Genomic DNA, 23,782 nt, shown 5'->3' on the forward strand with positions numbered 1-23,782 from the left:
ACTCTTCACCAGACGTTTCTCTTTTCAGGCTAAGATGTCCCTGTGCATACATAATATTTACAGCTCTCGTGATGGAGTCTGTTTAACTGAGCAGATGTAGTTTGCAACTCTAATACCCCTTGTGGTGTTTTTTCTTAACTGTAGATGCTTCGGGAGCACAAGTCTATTATTATTCAGAAACATATCAGAGGTTGGCTGGCTCGTGTGCGCTACCGTAGGACCTTGAAGGCAATTGTTTACTTACAATGCTGTTACCGGCGCATGATGGCCAAGAGGGAGCTGAAGAAACTGAAGATAGAGGCCCGGTCTGTAGAACGCTATAAGAAGCTTCACATTGGCTTGGAGAACAAGATCATGCAACTGCAGCGAAAAATTGATGAGCAGGTAAAAGCTCCCTGACCTCAGGGAAAATACTTAGAAATCTTGTATTGCCCTTCTCAGTAGCAGTGTGGGCACTGAATTTTCACGGTAAGGTATCGGTTCTCTTTTCTGCTGAAGAACATCAATAGAAGACAAAGGGAGTCCACAGTAGAACTGGAATGGTAAAGCATCTGTGTCTCTCAGCAGCGCTGAGAGAAAACATCTGCTCCCTTAATGCCAGTATTTCATTTGAAGCACATCAGTTGCTCCCTTTAAAGGGAAGGTGAGGTGATCGTGTTTGATGTACGTGGGCTTTCTGTCTGGTTTTAGTTTGGGATGTTGACGCACACACTTAGAGACTGGACTGTTCTGTCGCCTCGTTAGGCAATTCTGTAAAAACAGACTGAAACACTTTGGAAATGGGGAAGCTGCTCTTTTGCTTCCATGTCTGTGTATGTTCTGTAGAAGGCTCCCTTAAGCCAGATCATCTCCAACAGCTGCTATATCTGTGTTATGTTTTGCAAAGAACAAAGAGTACAAATCTCTGCTGGAGAAGCTGAGCAACCTGGAGATCACGTACAGTACAGAGACAGAGAAGCTGCGGAATGATGTGGAAAGGCTTCGGATGAGTGAGGAGGAGGCTAAGAATGCGACCAACCGTGTCATCAGCCTTCAGGAGGAGATTGCCAAGCTCCGGAAGGAGCTGCACCAAACTCAGACTGAGAAGAAGACCATTGAGGAATGGGCAGACAAATACAAACATGAGACTGAGCAGGTAGGTGTGCAGTCTCAGATGCATGAGAAGATCTACAGAGCCCTGGCGTCCACTCAGGTTTTGTCCCGGCTTAACTGCTTGAGTTGTGTGGCTGATGTTTTTACAGTGTTGTTAAATAATGTTATACCTGTACAATCCCAAATAGGCTTGATACCTATAGAACTACACCTATGGTTAGAAGAATATACTAAAGTGTATATTGTATGTACATATATATAGTCAATCTATTCAGATCTTGATATTGGAAGTATTTGCAAATCCAAATACTTAAGCTTCCTCAATTAGTCAGAGGTAGTGCATTCATTAAAAGAAATTGTTTTGCCTGCCTAGAGAATGTAATACGTAGGTATCAGAAATCTGTCCCATATGCAGTATTCAAAGGTACCTGCTTACATCCTACTAAATTCATGTATGTGTACATAGTCTAGTTCAACAGGTTTTGACTAACCCCTTATCTTCGCTTTAATCATGACCATATCAAATAGGTTGTTTCCCATCAAGATTACTTGCTGATAATCATGGAAGTTTTGAATATTGGAAGAGCCATTCAATCATTGTGATGCTGCAGTGATACACTTCAAGATCAGATAAACATAAGGCAAAATATGAATTGATTAAGCAAAGTGAACGCATAGTAACCATAATCAGAGACAAATGAGTAACTGGCAGACCTGGGCATGGTTATAGTGGCACAACTTTTGGGCAGAGGCAAGATAATAGATTATGCTGTTACCCAATGCAACGGAATGTATAACAGACCTACCAAATTTGTTCCTATTTTAGGAATATTTCTCTTTTAAGGAATAAATTACATCTTTGGGATTTTACTAAAAAATATTATGGCACAGTGGAGTGATTCGAGGCAGTTTTGGCGTCTGATCTGAATTGGAGTGCAGTGTGTAGGGGGGATTCTGCAGTGGGCAGATTTAAGACATGTAATTTGGGAAACGAAGATATCATAACTTAGTTCACTGATTTCATTCTCCGAGGAAACCTTTAAGTATTTGAACCCTTACAACTAGGGTATAGTTGGTGTAAGAGCTACTGATGAAAGGTAACTGCATTCAGAGTCAAATATTTTACTCTCTCTGTAGCTGGTATCAGAGCTGAAAGAGCAGAACACGTTACTGAAAACAGAAAAGGAGGAGCTGAACCGCCGCATCCACGACCAGGCGAGGGAAATAACAGGTTGAATCTATTCTCTTCACTCAGGCTTTCTTCTTCATGTTACCTTGTAAAGCAACTCTGTACTGCATAGATTGGGCTCATTTGCCTTAGTTTGCAGTTCTTTTTAGTTTATTGGTTTCATTTCTTTGTTTAAAGAACTCGCATGCATCTGAATGATTTACTGTTTGAGTTTCCATGAAGGGCTTGGGGTCTTTTTTGGTGAGGGTGGCTGTTACAAAGTGGGCTACTTTTAAAAAGAAGGCTCTGATGTTTAATACAACTAACCTACTGCAGCTTTTCTGGCTGCTGTGATTAAGTAGAGAGCAGCCAGAAGAACATAATTCTAGATGCGAAGGTTGTGATGGGGCAGCTGCAATGAGGAGGGTCTGTGTTCTTGAGGCATAAACAATCTCACGATTTGCTTTTTACACAACACAGTGCTGGGCTAGTGCCTTCTAGCACTAGCTAGAAGTAATTCCTCCTGTGTGGAATTACTGATGCAAGGTATTGACAGAATAACCAGCTTGACTGAGTGAACCCTTCTGTGGTTACCACTATAATGCTTCGATCCTTCGTGTATTTGGCTTAATGTTTTCCTACAGAAGCACAAATACCACACACCAGCTTCAAACAGCAGAGTGTTTCAGCATCTGTGTTCCTGGTGCAGACACATGCCTGTACCTCCAGGACGGACATGCTGCATGGTAGGTAGAACGGGAGTTCTCACTTTGGATTCCTGTTCTCCATGGCAGAAACGATGGAAAAGAAGCTGGTGGAGGAAACGAAGCAGCTAGAGCTGGATCTGAATGATGAGCGGTTACGGTACCAGAACCTGCTGAATGAGTTCAGTCGATTAGAGGAGCGGTATGATGATCTAAAGGATGAAATGAACTTAATGGCGGTAAGTGGCTAAACATCTGAGAAGCCAAGAGCTCTTCACAAATGTGTTTATGCAGAATCTAGTGGTATACTTCAGCAACTGACTCTGCTGTCAGCTGTGTGGTGGTGACCTGTATCTGAAAAGAGAGTTTATCCTCTTTAATATTGATTAATTAGATTAGCTCAACCAAAACAAATGCATTTCAAATTTGTGGTGGATTTTTTCTTTTTTAAAAAAAATATTTTCTTTTTTATGAAGAAGGCTAAATTTCTGCTGTGACTTTGCTAGTGGTATTGCACGTGCTGTCTGCCCTTGCTTTGTCCTTAAGTACTAGGGTTGTCTGTACCGCGTTTGTCTGGTGTTAAGTTTTAGGTAGTTCTAGTAATATATTATCTGGCAGGAAGAAGTATTCCTCATACAGTATCTGGAAAGTTAGAAAATTGCTGCCTGTGCTTCCTGTAACCCAAGCTTTTCTTTGCCACAAAATACTGCATTGTTGCTTGGTTCTGCTTTTTGCAGCAATACTCGATGGTGTAGGATCTGACCTATCTCCGTAGATTTGATTGTGAGCTGCATCTCATAGGCTTTAGGTGGCATGAGAGACCAGAATAAAAATTTTGTCGTATAAATATTGATAGCTGTGAAATAACACCAAATATTACATGCTAAATTATAGATTGTGAGGAGGCAGTCACGGGGAAACCAGTATAGTGGTACTGATTTGTTTCATTTGCATTCTAGAACATCCCCAAGCCTGGACACAAAAGAACGGATTCAACTCACAGTAGCAATGAATCTGAATACACTTTTAGCTCTGAGATCACAGAAGCAGAAGACTTACCAGTGAGGATGGAGGTAGTGTTAAAAAAACATAACTTTTCATTGATTGATGGTTCAACTCATTCCTGTCGCTTTTTTTTAGTGTGTTTGTGAACACCATGTCCTTATATTGAGGTATCTAATGCTTCAATCCAACTTTTTCCATTTCCTTTTTGAAAACAATTAATTCTGTAGTTAGTTGTGGTCCTATCCTAGTGAAAGGATGCTTTGAATTCTTCTGTATTACTGTAAATATAGACTAGATACTTGACCATCCAGTTGATTTACTGTAAAGCATTTGCTTGCTGGTGTTTGTAAGCACAATCACCTTTTTCAGCACAAAGTGGGAATTCATAAAAACAGTGAGACTTCCTGAGAAGTCTGTATACTGTATATTCAGGGATTACAAGCAGCAAGATGTTTAGCCACATTCTTAATAGCTAGGTGGAGTGAGTTCCCTGTTAGGGATGAGAACCTCGTGATGATGCATTTTTCCTCTATTTTATAGAGAGGAATAAAACTTTGACCGTATACCGTCCCTTTGCATAAGCAGTGATACAGATCCCTGGGTATTTAAACACTTTCAAAGAGATGACTCTCTTGATTCAGCTAATGAAGAATAATAATGAATAATAATGAATAAACTTTTTCTGAGCATTCTAGAGACCATCTTAACTGCGAGCCGTCACACAACTCGCTCTATTTACCCTCTGTCTGTGTTAGTTATCTCTACAGTTGCTTTTTGCAGGCTGTCATTACTGGTTTTGAAAGCCTCCACAGAAAATTATTTTCTACTATGGATGCAAATGCCTCGACGCGTTGATGCTGACACATATTCCATGCAGACTCTTTCATAATTTGCCTTCCCACTTATGTTTTTCACCTTGCATAATTGTTTCAGAAGGATGCTCCTAACTTCATGGAAAGTCAGGAAAAGGACAGTGTAAATACATGTGATTGGATTTCACATACAAGCTGAATGTCATCTTCTCTTTTGGCTGATAGACTTACTGAATTGCTGTGATTGAGCCAGTTTTGGATTTTGAATATAAGTGAAAAAAATAGACTCACACGAGAATGTGGGTAAATGCAGCACGGAGAGGATTAAATCGGTATTTGTCTAACCCCTTAAGATTTCAAACTCCATTTTGACTCTAGTAACAATTTAGATTAATGATATAAGACTATATTAAAAAATAGGGTCTATCTAAATACAAACCAGTAATGCCAGAAAACTCAAAGACTGTTTTCTTTTTCCTGAGCTGTTTGTGTGGTTTATGACTCTTCCCCTCAACAGTAAAAGGAGATGAAGTGGAAATGGCTGTGCTTGCTTGTCTGCTGCAGTCATTAATATTAATTCTCTAGTTTCTTTTCTAGGCTTCAAAAATTTATGGTGCACTTCATTATCAATGCTTTGATCTTCTTGCTACATAAAGTACAAAATGGCTGATGGACAATTTCTGATGCACCTTCAGATTAAACACACCAGTCCTTGCTCAGAAAATAGTCAGAAAGGTAGTGGATTAGGCCCAGAACAGGCTGTATAATTAGCATAATCGTAGAATAATTGAGGTTGGGAAAAGACCTCTAACATCATCAAGTCCAACCACCAGCCCACCACCACCGTGCCTAAGAAACCATGTCCTAACGTGCAGCATCTATGCGTTCTAGCACCTCCAGAGATGGTGACTGCACCACTTCCCCGGGCAGCTGTTCCAGTACTTGACCACTCTTTCAGTAAAAATTTTTTCTTAATATCCAAATAATAATATCCAATAATAAAAGGGGGAAAAAAAACATAGGATAGATCTTTTGGTACCTATTTATGTCTCATCCCACTAAATTAACCTGTAAATCTTAAGTCAGCAGAGAATTTCCTCTGTAGTACAAAAACTTACTGTACAAATAATTTAAAACTAAAGGAAAAAAAAAAAGTCTTAATTTACAGTTGTTTCCAGGTGAGTCTAACCACAAACTTCTTTTTCTCCTTTCCCCTTCCAAACAAATAAGAATGAAAGGTATGGTTAATTATAGACTTCCTGCTGCTAGGTAGACTCTAGTGCTTTCTTTTGCTAGGCTTTAAGCTTAGATGCATTCTATACCAGTAGATAATTTTTTAAAATAGTATTTGACAGCGAATGAAATATTTTAGATGCCAGTAGTCAACTTGGAATCAAGTAACATTCCGGTGTTCCTCCCTTTCCCGAGTCTGTTTCCCATCTTTACTCACTCTAGTACTTCCTTGTGATGTGGGAGAGGAATACTTCTTGACTTCCTTCTGTTCTTTCTAAAGCAGGAACCAAGTGAGAAAAAGGCACCATTGGATATGTCTCTGTTCCTCAAGCTGCAGAAACGGGTTACAGAGCTGGAGCAAGAAAAGCAATCCCTGCAGGATGAACTGGACAGAAAGGAAGAACAGGCTCTCCGTGCTAAAGCTAAGGTGGACTCCCTCTTGCTGATAAAATGCTGATGCCAGAGTGTTGTCTTGTGAGATAGTAGCTGTGTGAATGCTGACTGGCTTTTTACTAAATCCTTACCTTCCTCCAGCGCTTGTTTTATGTAACGACAAGTTTTATACCAGCTGCTTACTACTAGGGACTGGTTATTTAATTTTCCAAGGTCTTTGAGAACTTCTGATGGAAGTTAACAGGAGCAAAATGTGCTTGAGACATTGCTTTAAAAAAAAAAAATGAGGTCCATTTTTATAAAAGAATTAGCAACATAGAAATCTACTTAAACCATGTGGAGAATGACTAATAGTTCGTTTTAGGCAGATTAAGAACCAGAGCCAAAGTGCTGGGACTAGACATGTTTAGCAGGTTTTATTTGAAATTCTCTGTTTTGGTCCCCTTAAGTACTTAAAAAAAAATTAAGCCAGTTTTGGCAATTTTTTCTTATTATTCTTCCACCAGTGAATTTCTTGACCATCCTGGAATTCATCCTGCTCTGGTTCTTTACCAGTGGCAGCACTGTGATTTGTACGTGATTTTTCTTATATTCACCAGTTATGTGTCATAAAGTCATAAGTAAATGAAAGGAGACAATGCCAATATTCAAATTAAAGTACTCAGTAGTACCAGAATAAGTTTTTTTCCAGTTTCATAGGAAAATACTTTCAGCTCCCTTTCCTTTTCATGCCTTGACTAAATTAAAGAGTAAAAAGGACTGGACTTGTTTGTCACACTTGTCTCTGTTCTTTCATAGGAGGAAGAAAGGCCTCCAATAAGAGGTGCAGAGCTGGAGTATGAGTCGCTCAAGGTAATTCTAGAAAGGAGGTTTCTGTTATTTTTCTTCTGAGAATATTGCCACCTATTGTATGTGTTGGCATAGAAAATTACATCAGCCCTCCTGTTTCAGAATATTAGCTGGAGAAAATAAAACAAAAATTCCCCAGCAATCATTTTATTATAGGTTTGCACTTGTTGAGGGGTAGAATGTGTGGCGGCGGCTGCAGAACAAAAAGGTTGCCTAAAACTGTAGGAGTTTGCTGGTGAAACACTTAGTACAGCTTGCAAGTTAATTTGAGCAAAAATACGGTGGTAAATATAATATTCCAAACATTATTTAAATTAATGCTTAGCTTAGACCTCTGAAACTAAAAATATTTCCTAATATCAGTGAATGATGCAGAATTTTCTTAGCCTCCTGACCATTATTTGTTGTGATCTTTTGCTGTTAAGGGGAAAATAAGAGGCAGGGGGGAAAAGTGAGAATTTTTTTTCTGTCAAGTCTGTATGATTCATGTACATTTGTTCTGATTTCGTGCCTCAGACAAAAGGTTAACCCTGATAGTGAAATCCTCCCAGGCCCTACTCACTGTAGTCAAGAGGCCAGGGATATGGGAAAGATGGATTTATTTGCTGTAGTTACTCATCTTTTTTACTATTTCTATTCATGGTTTTGCACCTGGGGCTTTATAGGCACGTTGGAATACTGTTGGATGATGGAATTGTCCCTATTTCTTGCAGCGTCAAGAACTTGAATCTGAGAATAAAAAACTGAAGAATGAGTTGAATGAGCTGCAGAAAGCCCTCACAGAAACGCGAGCACCAGAGGTAACTGCTCCTGGTGCTCCTGCGTATAGAGTCCTCCTGGATCAACTGACTTCAGTAAGCGAAGAGCTTGAAGTACGCAAGGAAGAAGTCCTCATCCTGAGATCTCAGCTTGTTAGCCAGAAAGAGGCTATTCAACCCAAGGTAAATAACAGTCGGTGGGTGCTCTGTGTAATAAAGTTGTATCACATCGGTGACGTGCTTTATTTTATTTAAGGGTGTACTTGAAAAGGCAGAAAAAAATGGTCTAGGTTTGAAAGCCTTTCTAGTTGTAATCCATTGATCTATTGTTAGTGGATAAATTGCAGCAGTTGGAGTTAGGAGATTCTGTTAACAAAGGGATTTTGCATTTGTCTACCAGTTTTGATGTAAAGATATTGTATTTATCACACCAGGCTGGCAGATACCAATGGTCTGGCCAGGATCGCCTGAGACTCCTTTAACAATGCAGAAATAATTCTCATTTAGCGTAGCATGATTTCTCTAGTGAGTAAGTAGTTTAAGTGGAAAATTTACAGCGGTTCTCAGGAATTCTTTTTAATTAATAGTTCAGTAGGAGATACAAGGAGCAATTTCTTCTGAATCCATGGGAGATCATAAATCATGGAATCACAGGATAGTTTGAGTTGGAAGAGACCTTAAAGATCATCCAGTTGCAACCTCCCTGCTATGGGTAGGGACGCCTCCCACTAGATGAGGCTGCCCAAGGCCCATCCGACCTGGCCTTGAACACCTCCAGGGATGATTATGAATATATAACATTTCTTAAAGATGACCTATGAAGATAGATAAATTCTGGCTTATTGCTAGGTAGGTGCTATGTGCTTTTGTTGAGAAAAGTAGATTACAACCACTGAAATGCATATATTCTAAAATGCTCTAATTCTGATGAGGTACTTAGGGAATTAATAGCTTTGAAAATAAGAGTCATTCAACCTGAAAGCGTATCATGTGAATCCAGGAGCTAGTGATTTCCAGTGAACACGTTTTCATGACCGCAGCAAGGACCGAATAGATGTGTCATCTTGCTTTTGTTGCTGCGAAGCTCTATTTATATTTGTCCTAAATAAAATGAAAATCTGTGATGTGTGAAGGTGTACATATTTTGCTTTATGCAATTATTTATGAAGAAAACAAAACTCATTTTTCTGTAATATTTAGAACATTGTAAATAAATACTTGCACAGTAAATCCTTGAATAACTCCGAAATGTTGGGATGCAAGTGTTGTTTTTACAGCAGTTGCACGTTTGAGGGAAGTATGAAGGTGACCAGTGGGGGATGGCTAAGAGCCAGTTTTGTAGATAGCATCTGCTTGTTAGGTTGGACAGCTGCAGCACAGACAGATTTTTTTAATGACTTGTTTTTCTTCTTTCTTGCCTACCAATTTGATTGCCAGGAGGATAAGGTACACATTTTCTTCTACAGTTATAAACCAGAACACTTAAATGCTAAAAACAACCCTCAACAATTCTTTAACTGTCATTTCTCTGCTGCTTCAGTTTCAGTATTAGCAGCTGTTTCCTGGTAAACAGAATGTAAATTCATAATTTCATAAAATTTATTTTATTCCATTTATATGCTGAACAAATGACAAGAGGTTAAGACGTGTACCCACTTATTAGACAGCCTGGTATTTGACCATGTTGAATGCATTCAGTTTAAAAGATAACACCAAATGGACCAACCTTGTCAGGTACTCCCACTGACTTTAATGTGGTTACCCAAGGATTAGTGTTCCGCGTTGGTAAAGCAATGAAAGTATAGCTACAAAGAGAATTACAGTGTTAAATTCACCCTGGGAATCTTCATTTTCTTACCCAGAATACCATGACAGATTCTACAATCCTCTTGGAGGACGTACAAAAGATGAAAGACAAAGGAGAAATAGCCCAGGCTTATATTGGACTGAAGGAAACAAACAGGTACGAGTTCTCTTTCTTTAATCTACAATCAGTTGGGGTCTGCTGTGACACTGTGAATATCATGTTCAGTAAGTTGCATCCATGTTAAGTCTAGATACCTGGAGAACACTTATAGGTGGGGTTATAATTTTATTTGATTAGTGAAATTGCTCTACGCAATATTTGAAAGGATTAGGAAACAATGGGGAAATGCAAAATCAAGCTCCTAGATTTCCGTCTTCTTAGTCTTTAATTGCTACATTGCTCAAACTGGGTGCCATTCCCCATGCTGTTTTTTTTTACCTTTTGTCCAGTAATTATCACAATAGTCTGTCATAATATATTTATTGTAACAGTATGAAATGCTGTAACCAGTTGGGCTAACACAGAGAGCTGAATTTCGTCACTAAGAAGAAATACATATAGTAAAGAAATTTGCTAAGTTGTTTTAGAGCATTGTTTGTGTGTAATGTCCTTAATGTGTCATCTCATCACCATCACATCTCTCTCTTGTATTTTTTTAAACACTTTTCTTGAAAGGCAATCTCCTCAGGACTATCATATGCTGAATGAGGACGGAGAACTTTGGCTGGTTTATGAAGGGTTAAAACAAGCCAACAGGTTACCAGACTTCTCAGAATGTTTTTTTTTCTTCACTTGCATCTTCTTTTCTAGCTAACTGTGCCCCTTGCTATGGGTTTGCTTTATCTACAGTATTTCTATTGCTTTAACAGCTAGAAAAAAATTCATTGTGAATTATACAAATTAAAGAGTTTCCTCAAACTTAGTCCCCAAACCTTTCTGCCTGTCAAGTTACATAACTTAGAAACTTAGGATGGTGGCAACGGCTAATAAATAATTCATAAGAACACTTGCACAAAAATAGATGGTAAAATACCTTAAGCTCCACAACTAGAAAATATTGGTAGCCTTGTATTTTTTGTCTCATATCAAAATTAATGTCCCTTACAGTTTTTCAGCCTGAAGAAATACAATCATTTTAGTAATTATAAAACTATTGTTTCAATAGCTGCAGTTTACTCTTAAATTTGAAATAGTGATGGATCTTGTACTCCTTGTTGCGACTCACGTTCAGTAATTGAACATTTGACTCCTACATCTCTCTGTACAAGATTCAAAATGTAAGACACAAAAGAAGCAACAAAGAGAAGGTCTCTTTAGTTCATCGTGGCCCTGCTCAAGCCTCATTGTAATCACTGCAGTCTCTGCAAGGACTGTTGGCTGATCATGTAATGGGTTAGGAAACGTGTGTCCCAGGCTTCCAAAATGCTTCCTAGTCCTGCACTGACGACTAATTCGACAGATCCGCAGTGCCGATCTTCTTCAATATACACATTTGGTAGCAGTTACTACAGAAGGAGGTATTTTGCAACAAATGCTACTAACTCAAGTCTTTCCTTTTCCTGTGCTAACAAATTCTACACCTAACCTTGTTTTGTAAACCTGTGAAGATCTAACTTGGAGCAAGTGTTCTGCAGAGCAGGCTGTGAGAGTGATTGCTCTGGACCTCCTGTTTCTTGTCCTGGCGCTGTAGAGACAAGAAGCTATATATTAAATATATTGCAGAGCAATGCAGGTAAATGACTGTTTGCCCTTGTGTGCTTGATCAGCCTGGTTACTAATAAATGTGCCTGCCTTATGCATATTTAAACCCTGAAAGATTGTCTAATTGAATACTAGGAGTCACTAGTAATGTAATTTCCTGTGTGTGTATGTCCAAAACGAGTCAGAGCACTTGCACGGTGCCTTGCAAGGAGGAGTAGATGCCCACAGCGCCACTCAGAAGGAGGCTGGTACGTGTTATCCTCATTTCACATGAGGAGAATTTGAGACATAAGGTGCCCAAGGGGAAAGAGTGAGTCAGTGGGGAGGATAAAATAGAGCTCCTGAACCCCAGTCCTGAGTTTGGTTCTGTTGTTAACCTTCACTGCGCTAATCACAACCCTCTGCAAAATGATGATTTAATATTAAAATAAAGATTATTTATGTGCATGTGCAAATAAATGGTTTCTGACTGAACAGAGTTAACTCTAGAAAGTTTTCCCTTTGTTAATACTGCAGAGTCCTAGCTTAAGTGAACACAGTGGCTTCTTCATCTTACCCAATTTGTTTCATTTGGTTAGAGATAAAACCTTTTTAAAGCCCCTTTAAGAGCCATGACAATCTGTGAAGACTTAAAATAAACATTTTTTGCTCCACGTTCTCAGTGGCACCACATACAGTACATGTACAATCACAAAGGAAATGCAAAGCAGTGTCACAATTAATTTCTCTCCAGTTTTTGATCATGCAAGCTATATTTAATTAGAAGGCATACTGAAGGGTTTAAAGAGTACTCTGCCTTTTTCATTTTCATTTGCAAGCCATGGCTAATTGTTCCTGAGCAGCAGCTAAAGCTTTACACTCCCTCTGAGAATTGGGGCTGTAACTTTTCAAGTGTGTTCACGCAACTGTTGCTCGACTTCTTTAGGCTGCTGGAGTCTCAGCTTCAGTCACAGAAGAAGAGCCACGAGAATGAACTAGAGTCGCTGCGAGGTGAGATCCAAAGTCTGAAGGAAGAAAACAATCACCAGCAGCAGCTTCTAGCACAGAATCTGCAGCTGCCTCCAGAGGCTCGTATTGAAGCCAGTCTGCAGCATGAGATCACCCGGCTGACAAATGAGAACTTGGTAAGGGAAATGGTGCAGCAGGAGCTGGCTTTGGGGGGCTTACAGACTTGCTGTGCCTATAAGTTCTTATTGGCTTTCAGATTAAAACCTCCTGCAAAAAATGGCATGATTGCAGTGGGGTTTTTTTGTAGATAAGCTAATGGGCGATAAAGATTTGTGTTCGCTGATGAAGTAATAACCTTTCAGGGAATTTGTTCAAAGTTTGTGACACGGAGAAAGCTTGTGGATCCCAGCTTTCAGGGGATGAGTTTAATCATTGCTAAATAGTATGATTGATATACAAGGAACTCATAAAAAATATTAAGGCCAAGTAGTGGTGTTTCTTCGGATATACATTAGTTTATTTTATTGAAAAACTCTGATGTAGTTCCTCCATTATTTAATGTCACTTTGCTTCCTGTTTCCCTCCTCCCTGCCAGAAGCTACACAGACAACCCACTGTGTTATGAGCTACAGCTTATACAGTATGTTTTGAAGAAATAAGTAGTTCCAGAAAAAGAAACTTGTTTGGAAGTCACTTAGCTAATAATTGCTATTCCTTGTTTACTGCACAACGTCTTTGTATGAAGGAGGGATCGGGTGAAGCTCATGGCTTTCCCTGCAGAGGACTATGCTCAGCGTGTACAGGCTAGTCCAGTTCTGGGGGAATTTTCCAGAGAGGCCAGTGTTGGAATATTGTTGGCTTATCACTGTTTATTGGTAAAGGGAACCATGCTACTTCAGGAAGAGAAATCCTAGCTCTGAGTGTCATTGCTCCTTCTAAACAAGCCAAGTAGTCTTTGCTGCTTATATATGTTAAAGAAGTTATTGTAGTTGGGCTGTTGTCTTAGTACCAAAGTTTGTGAGGAAAGCATCAGATAATCAGTTTGGAAAACTGATTTGCAGTACAAGTTTGCCTCGGCGGCAGCTGTCTCCCACTGGCAAAGTTAAGTGGAGAATGTTTTAGTCTCTGACAGCTCCCTCCTGCTGCGTAGTCATATGTTATGATTTTTAGCCCTCTCCCCTCCCGAGACCTACTCATCACTTTCTGTGTTCCCAAGACAGCACACAGTCATGTAATTACATTCCAGAGGAGCTGTCTTTATTTTCAAATACAGTGAATGTAATTTTACTTGTTAAATATAGACTCATTCCTTAGTATTTCACTTCCAGAGTTTGAGTATTGCAAGTCCACTCCAAGTTGGGAATATGCTTCTTTTCCACTCCTAGCCCTAAAGTGGGAATAATGTACAGGCTTTCCAGATGCAATATGAGAATTGCAGTATTCACTACAATCCCAACTTGATTAGCATAAGAAAATGTCTAGTCTAGGGTCTCACAAATGTTATTTCCAGCCTTTTATGGTATTAGCACTGCTAGTTTTTAAAAGAGCTGACTGCTCTGTAGGTCATCTACATCATCTTCCCTCCAGCCTCAGGAGAGGCTGGAGTAAACACCACAACTAAGGACTAGGCTGCCTGAAAATTAGAGATTCTTGATCTTGTTTTTATCTGATTTCATCTGTATAGTGCTTACTGAAGTGTAAGTGTCTCAAAGGCAGAGAAAAAACAATCCTGTACCTATTTTTACAGTTTTATGAGGAGTTGTATGCAGATGATCCCAAGAAGTATCAATCGTACCGGATTTCACTTTACAAACGGATGATTGTATGTAGATCATGTGAAAACTGTCTCTGTTGTCTTGTTTGCTGTTTCTGGAGCACTAATTGAAAACCAGGCTGTCTACTTTATTCTCTTTTAAAGAAAATCTCCTGCAGAGAGCTTCACGGTGCCGATTGCTGCCCTCACTGCTCTTTTTGTTAGTCTTAGTGTCCTCTGTGTAATCTGTGTCTCTTTTTGATGCACAGTTTTTGTTACTAATATAAGCCTTGCACTGTGACCAAAGCAGTTTCTTTTTGAATGCTAGTTAATACTGCCCTGAAAAAGAGGTACATGATGCAAAAGATGCTCAGTTTTCAGAACCACTCTTTGCTTTGAAACTTTGATACATTTAAATTCAATTCAGCAAAATAGAGGTCAGATCATACAGATACTTATGAAGGTGAATAATGCCTATAATTGTGAGTAGCCCAGTCTTAGCCTGAATTTGTTCATTGATTTCTTTATAGTGCTGACATCTGGAATGAATAGTTCTAGCAGAATCTAAATACATAAGCTTTCAGAAATGCAAGATTTGAAGGATAATGTTGGAAATAACACTGTATTTCCGTAATAATTAAAGATAAGAAATGGAGATAGCAGCATATGTCGTCTTGAGAGAATATAGTTGATGAGATTTTAAATCTTGATGAGGTGTGCAAACTGTTCAGTTTGTTTTGAGGAACTGTAGACAGAGCTTTTTTCCTCCTTACATTTGTTATTCAGAAATCATACCCCTTTAGTGATGTTTTCAAAACAGTCTGTTGGACTTAAATGAGTTTTTTAATTAATTTTGGTGGAAATTTTTCTATCTGATAAGTATGTTGTGTTATTTACAGGATTTCTCTTGTAATATTGAACACTACTTTTAACATGAAGCATGGCCTTGGTTCTGTTCTTTTGACAGGCCTAGTATCTTACTGCTTCAGTATATTAGGTTGTAAACTCTTTATTACATGATTGAGGGCAATTTTGTGCCTAATTAAAATTTGTTGCTACTGCCACACTAATATTTTTCAGTACTTCTAGGAAAGGTGTAGTTTCCCTGATGATGCTTTTGATGCAAGGAGCTCATGATCCCTTTGTTCTTATCAGTGCCTTGAAGAAACACGCTCACAAAAGAACATTTTTCTTTTAAGTTGCTTTCAAACCCTGAACCTGGAATGGCTCTTAGGGTTTTTGAGCTGAGGTTTTGCTTCCTTTAGAAAGAATTGCCCTTTTTTAATTACATGATTATTTCATGAATGCACTAGCATAGGTCACATGATTATTCAAAGATAGATATATGGGGAACACGTCTTTGAAAGAAAAATACAGCTTTCTTGCAGGAGTAGGACTTACAGGTGGTAGGTGTTGTTCAGGTACAGAATAAAAAGATATAAGACCCCAGTTTCAGTCTGAGGAAACGTGATGAAAGCAAGTGGTAGGGATGTGGCAGAGAATTGCAAGTACTGTTGCATGTTTGGATGTTTGATGATTTTGGTAAATTTGAGTGCCAGTCGTGGTCGTTCTGAACATCTCTCTTTTAGTCTTGTAAAATAGATAGGTCTGAATAATGAGTCAGTCCTGAAGGCATGAAGAAATGATGCAGAGATACAGGTTAGCTGTTAAATAATAGAGAAAATTATTTCTGTGAGGCATTTGGAAGAACGGGGAGGAAGCATTAGGGAGATGTTTTTGCAACAAAATGCCTTCTGCCGTAAGAACTGACCTAGTTCTGAGTGTCTGCAGAATATACCTGCCTGAGAGCTTTGCCTTTGTCTTGCTGCACATAATAATATTTGTGATATTTGGCTTGTGTTACAGGCAGCATACCAGCTTGCAAACCTCAGCCAGAGGATGGCACCAAAGTTCAGCTTTCTTCACCACCTTGCAATTCTAACACCACTGATTTTGTCTCTGTCACACGTTGTGACACTTTCTTATGTTTTAATATTTCTTTGATTTTAATTTACAGGATTTAATGGAGCAGCTTGAAAAGCAAGACAAAACTGTTCGCAAGTTAAAGAAGCAGTTGAAAGTGTTTGCTAAGAAGATTGGTGAACTTGAAGGTACTTTCATGTTTTGAGAGGAAGAGAAAGATTATGGTTTACTTTTTGTGATCCCATTGTCATCATATCCATCTGTCATAGTGGTTGGGTGGGCCTGAGCTTTTCGGTAGCATTAGCCTCTGTTAAAGGATTCTGGAAACAGGAGATGGACACAGAGTTCTGTGTGTTCTTCTATAAACCTTTAGAGTATTTCTCATACTTTGAAGCAGTGAGTAAAAGGAGATTGATGTTTCTGTGAATGCGGAAACCATTTAAACATAAGGGAATGTTACCTGGGCTGTTTGTGTACTCAAGACAGTATCTCTTTTCATAAAGACAAAAGCAATAGTAAATATGAATCAGGCAGAAATAATTTACCAGGTTTCCCCTTGTGAATTTCTACATCACTGGAGCCAAGAACGCTGAGACTGTCTTTCTCTGCTTGAGGTTTTCTTTCAGAGCTGCTGGCCAAACTTGAATGTGAGAAAGCTGAGATATGGACTAAGCTAGTTTTATTTTTATGAGCATCAGAGTGAGTTGCCTTAAGGTCTTAGGACTGGTGAGACTGAGAGCTTATTATATCTCTGCATAAGTAAAGTAATTTTAATTGCTAAAAGCAATAAATAAGGTTATGAAGTTGAAGTATGACTTTGTTCTAAAATAATCCTGACCCTACTCTTTCAGAAGCTTTTTATAGTCATTTGCTTCCTCCAGAAACAAGCTCACTGTCTAATGAGTTGTTTTATTTAGTACTGAGATTGAAATTAGTGACTGTAGTCTTCAGTGCTAGAAAAGAACAGTGGTATCTAGTTAAACTTGGATTAATGAGAGTATATTAGTCTTTAGCTAGTGGCAGCTCTCCTTGAGCTCCAGTTTTGAGTTCTGCACTTTCTATTCAATTTGGCAGGCATGCAGATTTAGCATACGTACAGGATGTGCAGTAATTAGTTGACTACATGCAGCTAGGAAAATTGTGAGAAGTGGATGTTGCTTTTATGGGTTGAAGCCGAGTTTTGCTTTTTGAAAACAAATGTGCAGCCTGGACCATAGGTATTGATAACATGAGGCACTGGATGCAGGAAGGTGGATATTTCATACATCCTTTTGAAAGGTTACTCAAATTAAGTTTCTTTTTAAAAAGTCTTTCAAAATTGTTTGATTACTGCTGTGGATAGGATCACAGTAGAATTCATACAAAATACAGAGTGGGAAAGTGTTTCTGAAAACATAGTTTTGTCTGTATTTGTTACGTAATTAACTTAGAAAGATGTAGTAGGTCTGGCTGGGATAGAGTTAAGTTTCTTCATAGGAGCCTGTATGATGCCATGTTTGGGATTTGTGGCTAAAACAGTGTTGATAACACGCTGGTGTTTTGGCTGTTGCTGAACAGAACTTGCACAGCGTCAAGGTTTTCTCTTTTTTCCCACTCTGCTCTTAATCATCTCTCTTAGTTCTGTATGCTGGAGTTCTTCCGTAGAAATGTGATAGTTTCCTCCTGGAAAATGTTATAAAATATAATTTCTTTTCATTTCTCCTCTGAAGTCGGCCAGATGGAGAACATATCACCTGGACAAATCATCGACGAACCTATTCGTCCAGTTAACATTCCACGGAAGGAAAAGGACTTCCAAGGGATGTTAGAATATAAGAAGGAGGATGAACAGAAGCTTGTCAAGAATCTTATTTTAGGTAAGCATCCTTCTGAAGATGATGCACACACTCTGAAAAATTAATGATAAGAACAGAATTTGCATTAGGAAATGAAGAACTTATTTTGCTTTTGACAGTGTTCAGTTTATCTAAAATTCCTAAATGTCTGTTGTAGTCTAATCATCGTTCCTGACGAGTACAGTACATATTAATGTGCCTGCATATTTTTTAGTAGGTAGTTATGTTTTATTCTGTTCTGAGATTTTACCAAGAAAGTGGCTTTTAGTTTTACTTGCAGGTTTTTTTTTACTTTACAGTTTTCACTGGGCGTGTATAGATATCTATGTACAATTACCTGGGGAGGTTGTGATTATGACAAATAACACCTTCCAATGGCTTTAGACTTAACAAAACAATGTGTGTTTGTTTTTCCCAAGAGCTGAAACCACGTGGGGTAGCTGTCAACCTGATCCCAGGACTACCAGCATATATTTTGTTCATGTGTGTACGCCATGCAGATTACCTTAATGATGACCAAAAAGTGCGGTCGTTGTTGACTTCTACTATCAATGGCATCAAAAAAGTATTGAAGGTTAGTTAGTCTGCTTGGTTTAGGAAGACATTAATTTAAAATTTGCTTTTGATTTTATGTATAGAGGATGAGGAAGTGACTTCAAACGAATTGAAGCTGGATTTCTGATCAGTAAAGTCCTCTCACCAAAGTTACAAAAATTTGTTAACAAGCACCAAGTCATAGTGATAGCATTTTACCTACGTAATACCACAGATTGTTTGAATTAGTGGAAAAAGAGCTACCTTCTCTTTATTTTGAATAGACTTCCTCCTCTGAAGCTGTGCCTATAAAATTTTGAATGGGGGTCAGATTTTGCATAGTGAGACTTTGTAATCCAGAATACTTAATTAAAATGTTTCATTTGCCGTTCACTGATTTCCTCATTTGCTTCACATAGAGATTAAATTGATGATAATATGTTACTGCCTAAGGTGCTCATAATGAGTTGGCTGGGAGAGTTTACTCCAGGGATATCTTGAAAGCAGTATTAAGACATGAATATGCCTTATGCTTCGTGGAGGTTTATAGTTTTTTAAATAAAGCAGATGTGCTGAAACCCCAAGCATTTAACCAAGCTACATGTTTAAAAAAAAAAAGTGTTTATTAAACAGTCCTGTAGGAGCTTAGATATTCATAGAAACTTTTGGACTTATTAAAGTGAACGGTGTGCATACAGAGCTCTAGAAATGTGAACTACTTAGATAGCATCTTCTACATTCTATGTTCTTTGGTGAGGAGGACTTTTTGTTTTATTTGCTTTCTATATCAGGCTGCCAAAATGTTTATGATGTAAGTGACATTCATGCAAACCAAGTTGTTCTCTGCTCCTCCTGCTGGTTCTGCATCATTCCCATCCTCTGTGTGGGGCTCCTCACAAGAGTCATTGTCCCACAGAATGAGTGTTTTGGGAATACAGTCACATTGCCCTGTGATTTCTGCACAGAGTAGTTAGGATGCACCTGTAAAACAAAAAAAATATTATATCTGTGGGGGAAATAATATTTTGAAAGATTTTTAAAACCATTACAGAAAACAGGAAGGGCGTTTAATGCATTTTGTCAAAAGCCTTGCTTTTCTAATAGAGAAATACACAAAGTTTTGCAAAGTATCAGAATCTCAGTAGCTACAAGAAAGTGGATTTTAAGTGCTTAATGGTTTATTAAGCATTTTATTATTTTATTCTTCCTACCTGTCTTTGTTGAAATGTGTTTATTTTTATCTTCAGAAAAGAGGTGATGACTTTGAAACAGTGTCCTTCTGGCTGTCTAACACCTGCCGATTTTTGCACTGTTTGAAGCAATATAGTGGAGAAGAGGTAAGCAGGGCTCCTACTCTGGTTTGTTTATAAAACTATTGTGTGTAATACTCTTTAACAAATTCCTGTAATACGTCAAAATCTAGTCAAAGTCTTTTAAAACAGCTCCGCTGTCTGGAATTCCGGTGATGACATCAGTGGAAAGCACGGGTAGATAAGATGTGAAGCAGTTTCCTTTTATTGAAGGCTGGGGGCTCAGAGGCTAGAGGACACTTTGCACCCAAGAGTGCCAAATCAGACAAAGTAGAAGAATCTGTGTGTGTCTATTATGTTGTTGAGTAATGATTACTATGAAAAACACCATATTAAGCCCTTTAACCATAGTATAGCAGACCACTTCATGTTTGGAGGCTGTGGTATTTTATGAAGAACTTAACTGGGATTTTTGGCTGTAAACAGCTAGGTGAGGATGCCCGTGTTGAAGTGGGAGGGAAGGGTCTTACCAGAAAGCTGGCAGTGTGTTTGTTCCTGTGTTAGATATTTGAATTGCAAGTCGAGGAAGCACATGTGGCACAAGGCACAACTGAAAAGCAAATCTTAGCATTAGCTTCTATCAGAACTTCCAAGTTAAAGTTTTGAGGGGTGTGGCTATTATTTTGAAAGTAAGTTGCGTGCAAAAAATGCCAATACTGTTTTTGTGTAATATTTTTATATTCCATTGAAGCATTTGTTTCCGTTATTTTGTGAATTCAGGGGTTTATGAAGCATAATACACCTCGTCAAAATGAACACTGCCTCACTAATTTCGATTTAGCTGAATACAGACAAGTACTGAGTGACTTGGCCATTCAGATCTACCAACAACTCGTCCGAGTGTTGGAAAACATTCTGCAACCAATGATTGGTAAGACAAAGTTTAATTCCTTAAACTTTACACCATAGTGCCAAAAGGAAAATTGCGATCATATCTTGTATTTCTTCCTAACCAACAGAGTTTAATTAAAAGTTCTTGTGGTGTTCTGTTTATAGATGACAAGGGCTAAACTGGGCAGATTGGATTAGAGGAGAAATTGAACTATGGCTAGTTCTTCTGGCAGTGACAGGACAAATCAATATTGATGCTTGTCATAAATCGTGCATTTACAGGAAGAAAACATTAGGACAGTCCGACACTTGTAGCCCTGTCTTTTGGGAATGATTATGGATAAAAATGATTGGCTGCTATCATGGACAGCAATTAGCAATAAAATAGCTGGAGTGAAGAAGCTCCCGTTCAGACAGATTTTTTTTCATTAAGAGTACTTTTTATTTTTCTTGTCAGACAGTACTCTCTCAAGAATTTTCATTACGCTTTCTGATTGCAGTACTTAGAAGAATGGAATAACTCTTGGTTTGCTGACACTGCCCATATGACCATGGGAGGAAAAAGTATTTTGCTGAGCTGGAATTAGACAAATACACGTGCTGGAATCTTAGTAAAAACCCTGTAAGGTTAGATTTTGCAGAACGTAGTGGGACACAGAATTGTGTGTGGAAATTGTGATAAAGTGTGGCTAGCAGAAAGCCCAGACACCTCTTTCTGTGTAAATACAAAGTTTTGCTGTCTTGCACAAAATCCTTGCTTATCAGCAGTTTTCAGTCATTATAATATAACGTTGTCAATCAAATACAGTTTCAGGGATGCTGGAGCATGAGACTATCCAAGGTGTCTCAGGGGTGAAACCAACAGGCCTGCGGAAGAGAACATCCAGCATTGCTGATGAAGGAACCTACACTTTGGACTCCATTATTCGGCAGCTGAACTCTTTCCATTCGGTGATGTGTCAGCATGGAATGGATCCAGAGCTGATCAAGCAGGTTGTCAAGCAGATGTTCTACATCATTGGGGCTGTAACGCTTAATAATCTTCTCCTGCGCAAGGACATGTGCTCGTGGAGCAAAGGAATGCAGATAAGGTAGGAGAACTCACGTTATACTTTCCTTGAAAGTGCTGCTGGAAATCTTAACAAACTTTTGACATTGCTTTTGACAGCATTTTGATGGAATAGCAGATACATTTTGAATATTTTTCTGCACACAAACAGTTGCAGATGCTGTTAAACTGATTATGTGCGGTTAAAAAGAAGTTTGTTAACTTAGGCCAAATCCTCAAGGAAATGTGGTAGAAGTAAAGCAAAAGTATTTCATCACCAAGTAGGAATCAGAACTGTAGGTGAATGTTGGTAGTTGCCTTCTCAGCTTTTAGTGCAGAATAACAAATATGCCTGCTGCATCCTTTGTGTGCTGGTGGCTCAGTAGATACTTGCTGTGTTCTTCCACACTGTAGTTTGCTGCATCCTGCAGTAAAGCCATCTTGTTCTATTCCTGCATTTGGCTTCAGCTGGTTGTCCAATACCTTCTACTGGCATATGCCAGGAAATTTAGCCAAGGCATTCTAGTCCCTCAAGTAACCTTGGGAAGCCTTTCTGCACATTTGCACGGACAAAATCTCGTTTACTTTCTTCTTATACTCACCACATTCCTGCAATTAATAGGAACAAAAACAAATGGGAAAAGCCAGTTAGTGGAAGTCTTTGGCCATAGTTTATAACCGTTTTGAAACTCAAGATTTCCTGCCTTAATCACAAGGAAACACTATGAAAACAAAATTACAAGGAATGGCAAGTGTGAAGGAAAAGCATGTAAGGACAAAGAAGAAACATCGTGAAAGAGAAATTGCATGTGCTTTTGACTGGCACTAATGTCTTGCATCTTTTCATAGATACAATGTGAGTCAACTGGAAGAATGGCTACGTGATAAAAATCTGATGAACAGTGGGGCTAAAGAAACACTGGAACCCCTCATCCAGGCTGCACAGTTGTTGCAAGTAAAAAAGAAAACGGATGAAGATGCAGAAGCTATTTGTTCAATGTGCAACGCACTGACCACTGCTCAGGTAAGCAAATTCTCATCGTCTGTTTTTGCTGTCATTTTTGAGCAGTTTTCTGCTCTGCTGGTGTTTGCTATACCCACCTGCGCGGCTATTACATGTCTCAAAGATTTCTTACTTCATTTTGCATTAGTATAATTAAAACAGATTAAGTTGCAGGGGTAAAAAAAGGACCAGATCTTTTTCGTGCCTGTTGTTGAAGATAAGTTTTGAACAAATGCGAGGAAGCTCAGTAGATTGTGCAGTGCATAGTACTACATGCAGCCACTCAGTTTGTGAAAATCCCTAGAGAAAACTCTTCACTCAAAGACGTCTCTGTACTCCAGACAGCTCTGCCTGGGGCACTAGGAAATGATCTTTCAGTTTGTATCCAGTTAAGTTAATGGACGATTCACATAGAGCTCTTGTCTCAGGGTCTGCAAACAAAAGTGTTAAGTTACTGTACCCATAGGCCTCAGAAAAGCTGAACCAAGTGTATCTCAGTAACAGTTGATGACTTCTTTCTGTGAAAGCTTAGATTTTGTACAGATAAGCTAGACCTTTTCTTTAACTGTGCTATATTTGCATAGAGCTTGTACAGGAATAAATGGATCCACACATCTTTGATGATTACTGAACATTCCCATCAGGAAAAGGAAAAAAATTCTCTATTTCTTTCACAATGATGTCAGCACTAGCAGTTGCATTGATAGAGCTGTTTTGATTTAGTAACTCACGTTGCTGGAAAATCTGTTAGTTTTGTACTGAAATAAGAAGTTAGAATTCCACGTGCTTCAAGTACCTCAACCTTGTTAAGGGGGGAGGGTGTTAAGAAAATCATGTAAAAAAACGAAGAGCATTTTTTAGAAGTTTTACACGCTTAACCTATGTTATTATTTAAAGACTTTGTGTTGCTGTTCTTTTGTTTAGCGGCTTTTGCCCTATTTTAGAGAAATAAATTACATTTTGAAAAATAACAAAGTCATAAGACTCTCTTGAACGGAAGCTACTGTAATTATAGGGTCAAAATTAGTGAGAGAAATACAGCATGTTACCCAGGGGTGTAGGAAGACAATCAGTT

General features: G+C 38.6%; 1 protein-coding gene across 1 annotated transcript in view; it reads left to right on the top strand.

Moving 5' to 3' along the window:
- The window catches only part of MYO5A (myosin VA), a 92,266-nt gene that overhangs the window by 63,865 nt on the left and 4,619 nt on the right, over window positions 1-23,782 (top strand). Inside the window, exons 21-39 of the mRNA XM_069866734.1 lie at window positions 145-384; window positions 887-1,135; window positions 2,230-2,323; window positions 3,055-3,203; window positions 3,924-4,037; window positions 6,298-6,441; window positions 7,206-7,259; window positions 7,970-8,197; window positions 9,877-9,977; window positions 10,497-10,577; window positions 12,448-12,646; window positions 14,218-14,292; window positions 16,241-16,334; window positions 17,856-18,002; window positions 18,401-18,555; window positions 19,763-19,852; window positions 20,546-20,696; window positions 21,465-21,747; window positions 22,554-22,728. Coding sequence (XP_069722835.1) covers window positions 145-384; window positions 887-1,135; window positions 2,230-2,323; window positions 3,055-3,203; window positions 3,924-4,037; window positions 6,298-6,441; window positions 7,206-7,259; window positions 7,970-8,197; window positions 9,877-9,977; window positions 10,497-10,577; window positions 12,448-12,646; window positions 14,218-14,292; window positions 16,241-16,334; window positions 17,856-18,002; window positions 18,401-18,555; window positions 19,763-19,852; window positions 20,546-20,696; window positions 21,465-21,747; window positions 22,554-22,728 — 2,823 coding nt within the window. The remainder of the gene's footprint in view (window positions 1-144; window positions 385-886; window positions 1,136-2,229; window positions 2,324-3,054; window positions 3,204-3,923; window positions 4,038-6,297; window positions 6,442-7,205; window positions 7,260-7,969; window positions 8,198-9,876; window positions 9,978-10,496; window positions 10,578-12,447; window positions 12,647-14,217; window positions 14,293-16,240; window positions 16,335-17,855; window positions 18,003-18,400; window positions 18,556-19,762; window positions 19,853-20,545; window positions 20,697-21,464; window positions 21,748-22,553; window positions 22,729-23,782) is intronic.

Source organism: Phaenicophaeus curvirostris, chromosome 12 (assembly GCF_032191515.1).
Source record: "Phaenicophaeus curvirostris isolate KB17595 chromosome 12, BPBGC_Pcur_1.0, whole genome shotgun sequence".
Classification (NCBI taxonomy): domain Eukaryota; kingdom Metazoa; phylum Chordata; class Aves; order Cuculiformes; family Cuculidae; genus Phaenicophaeus; species Phaenicophaeus curvirostris.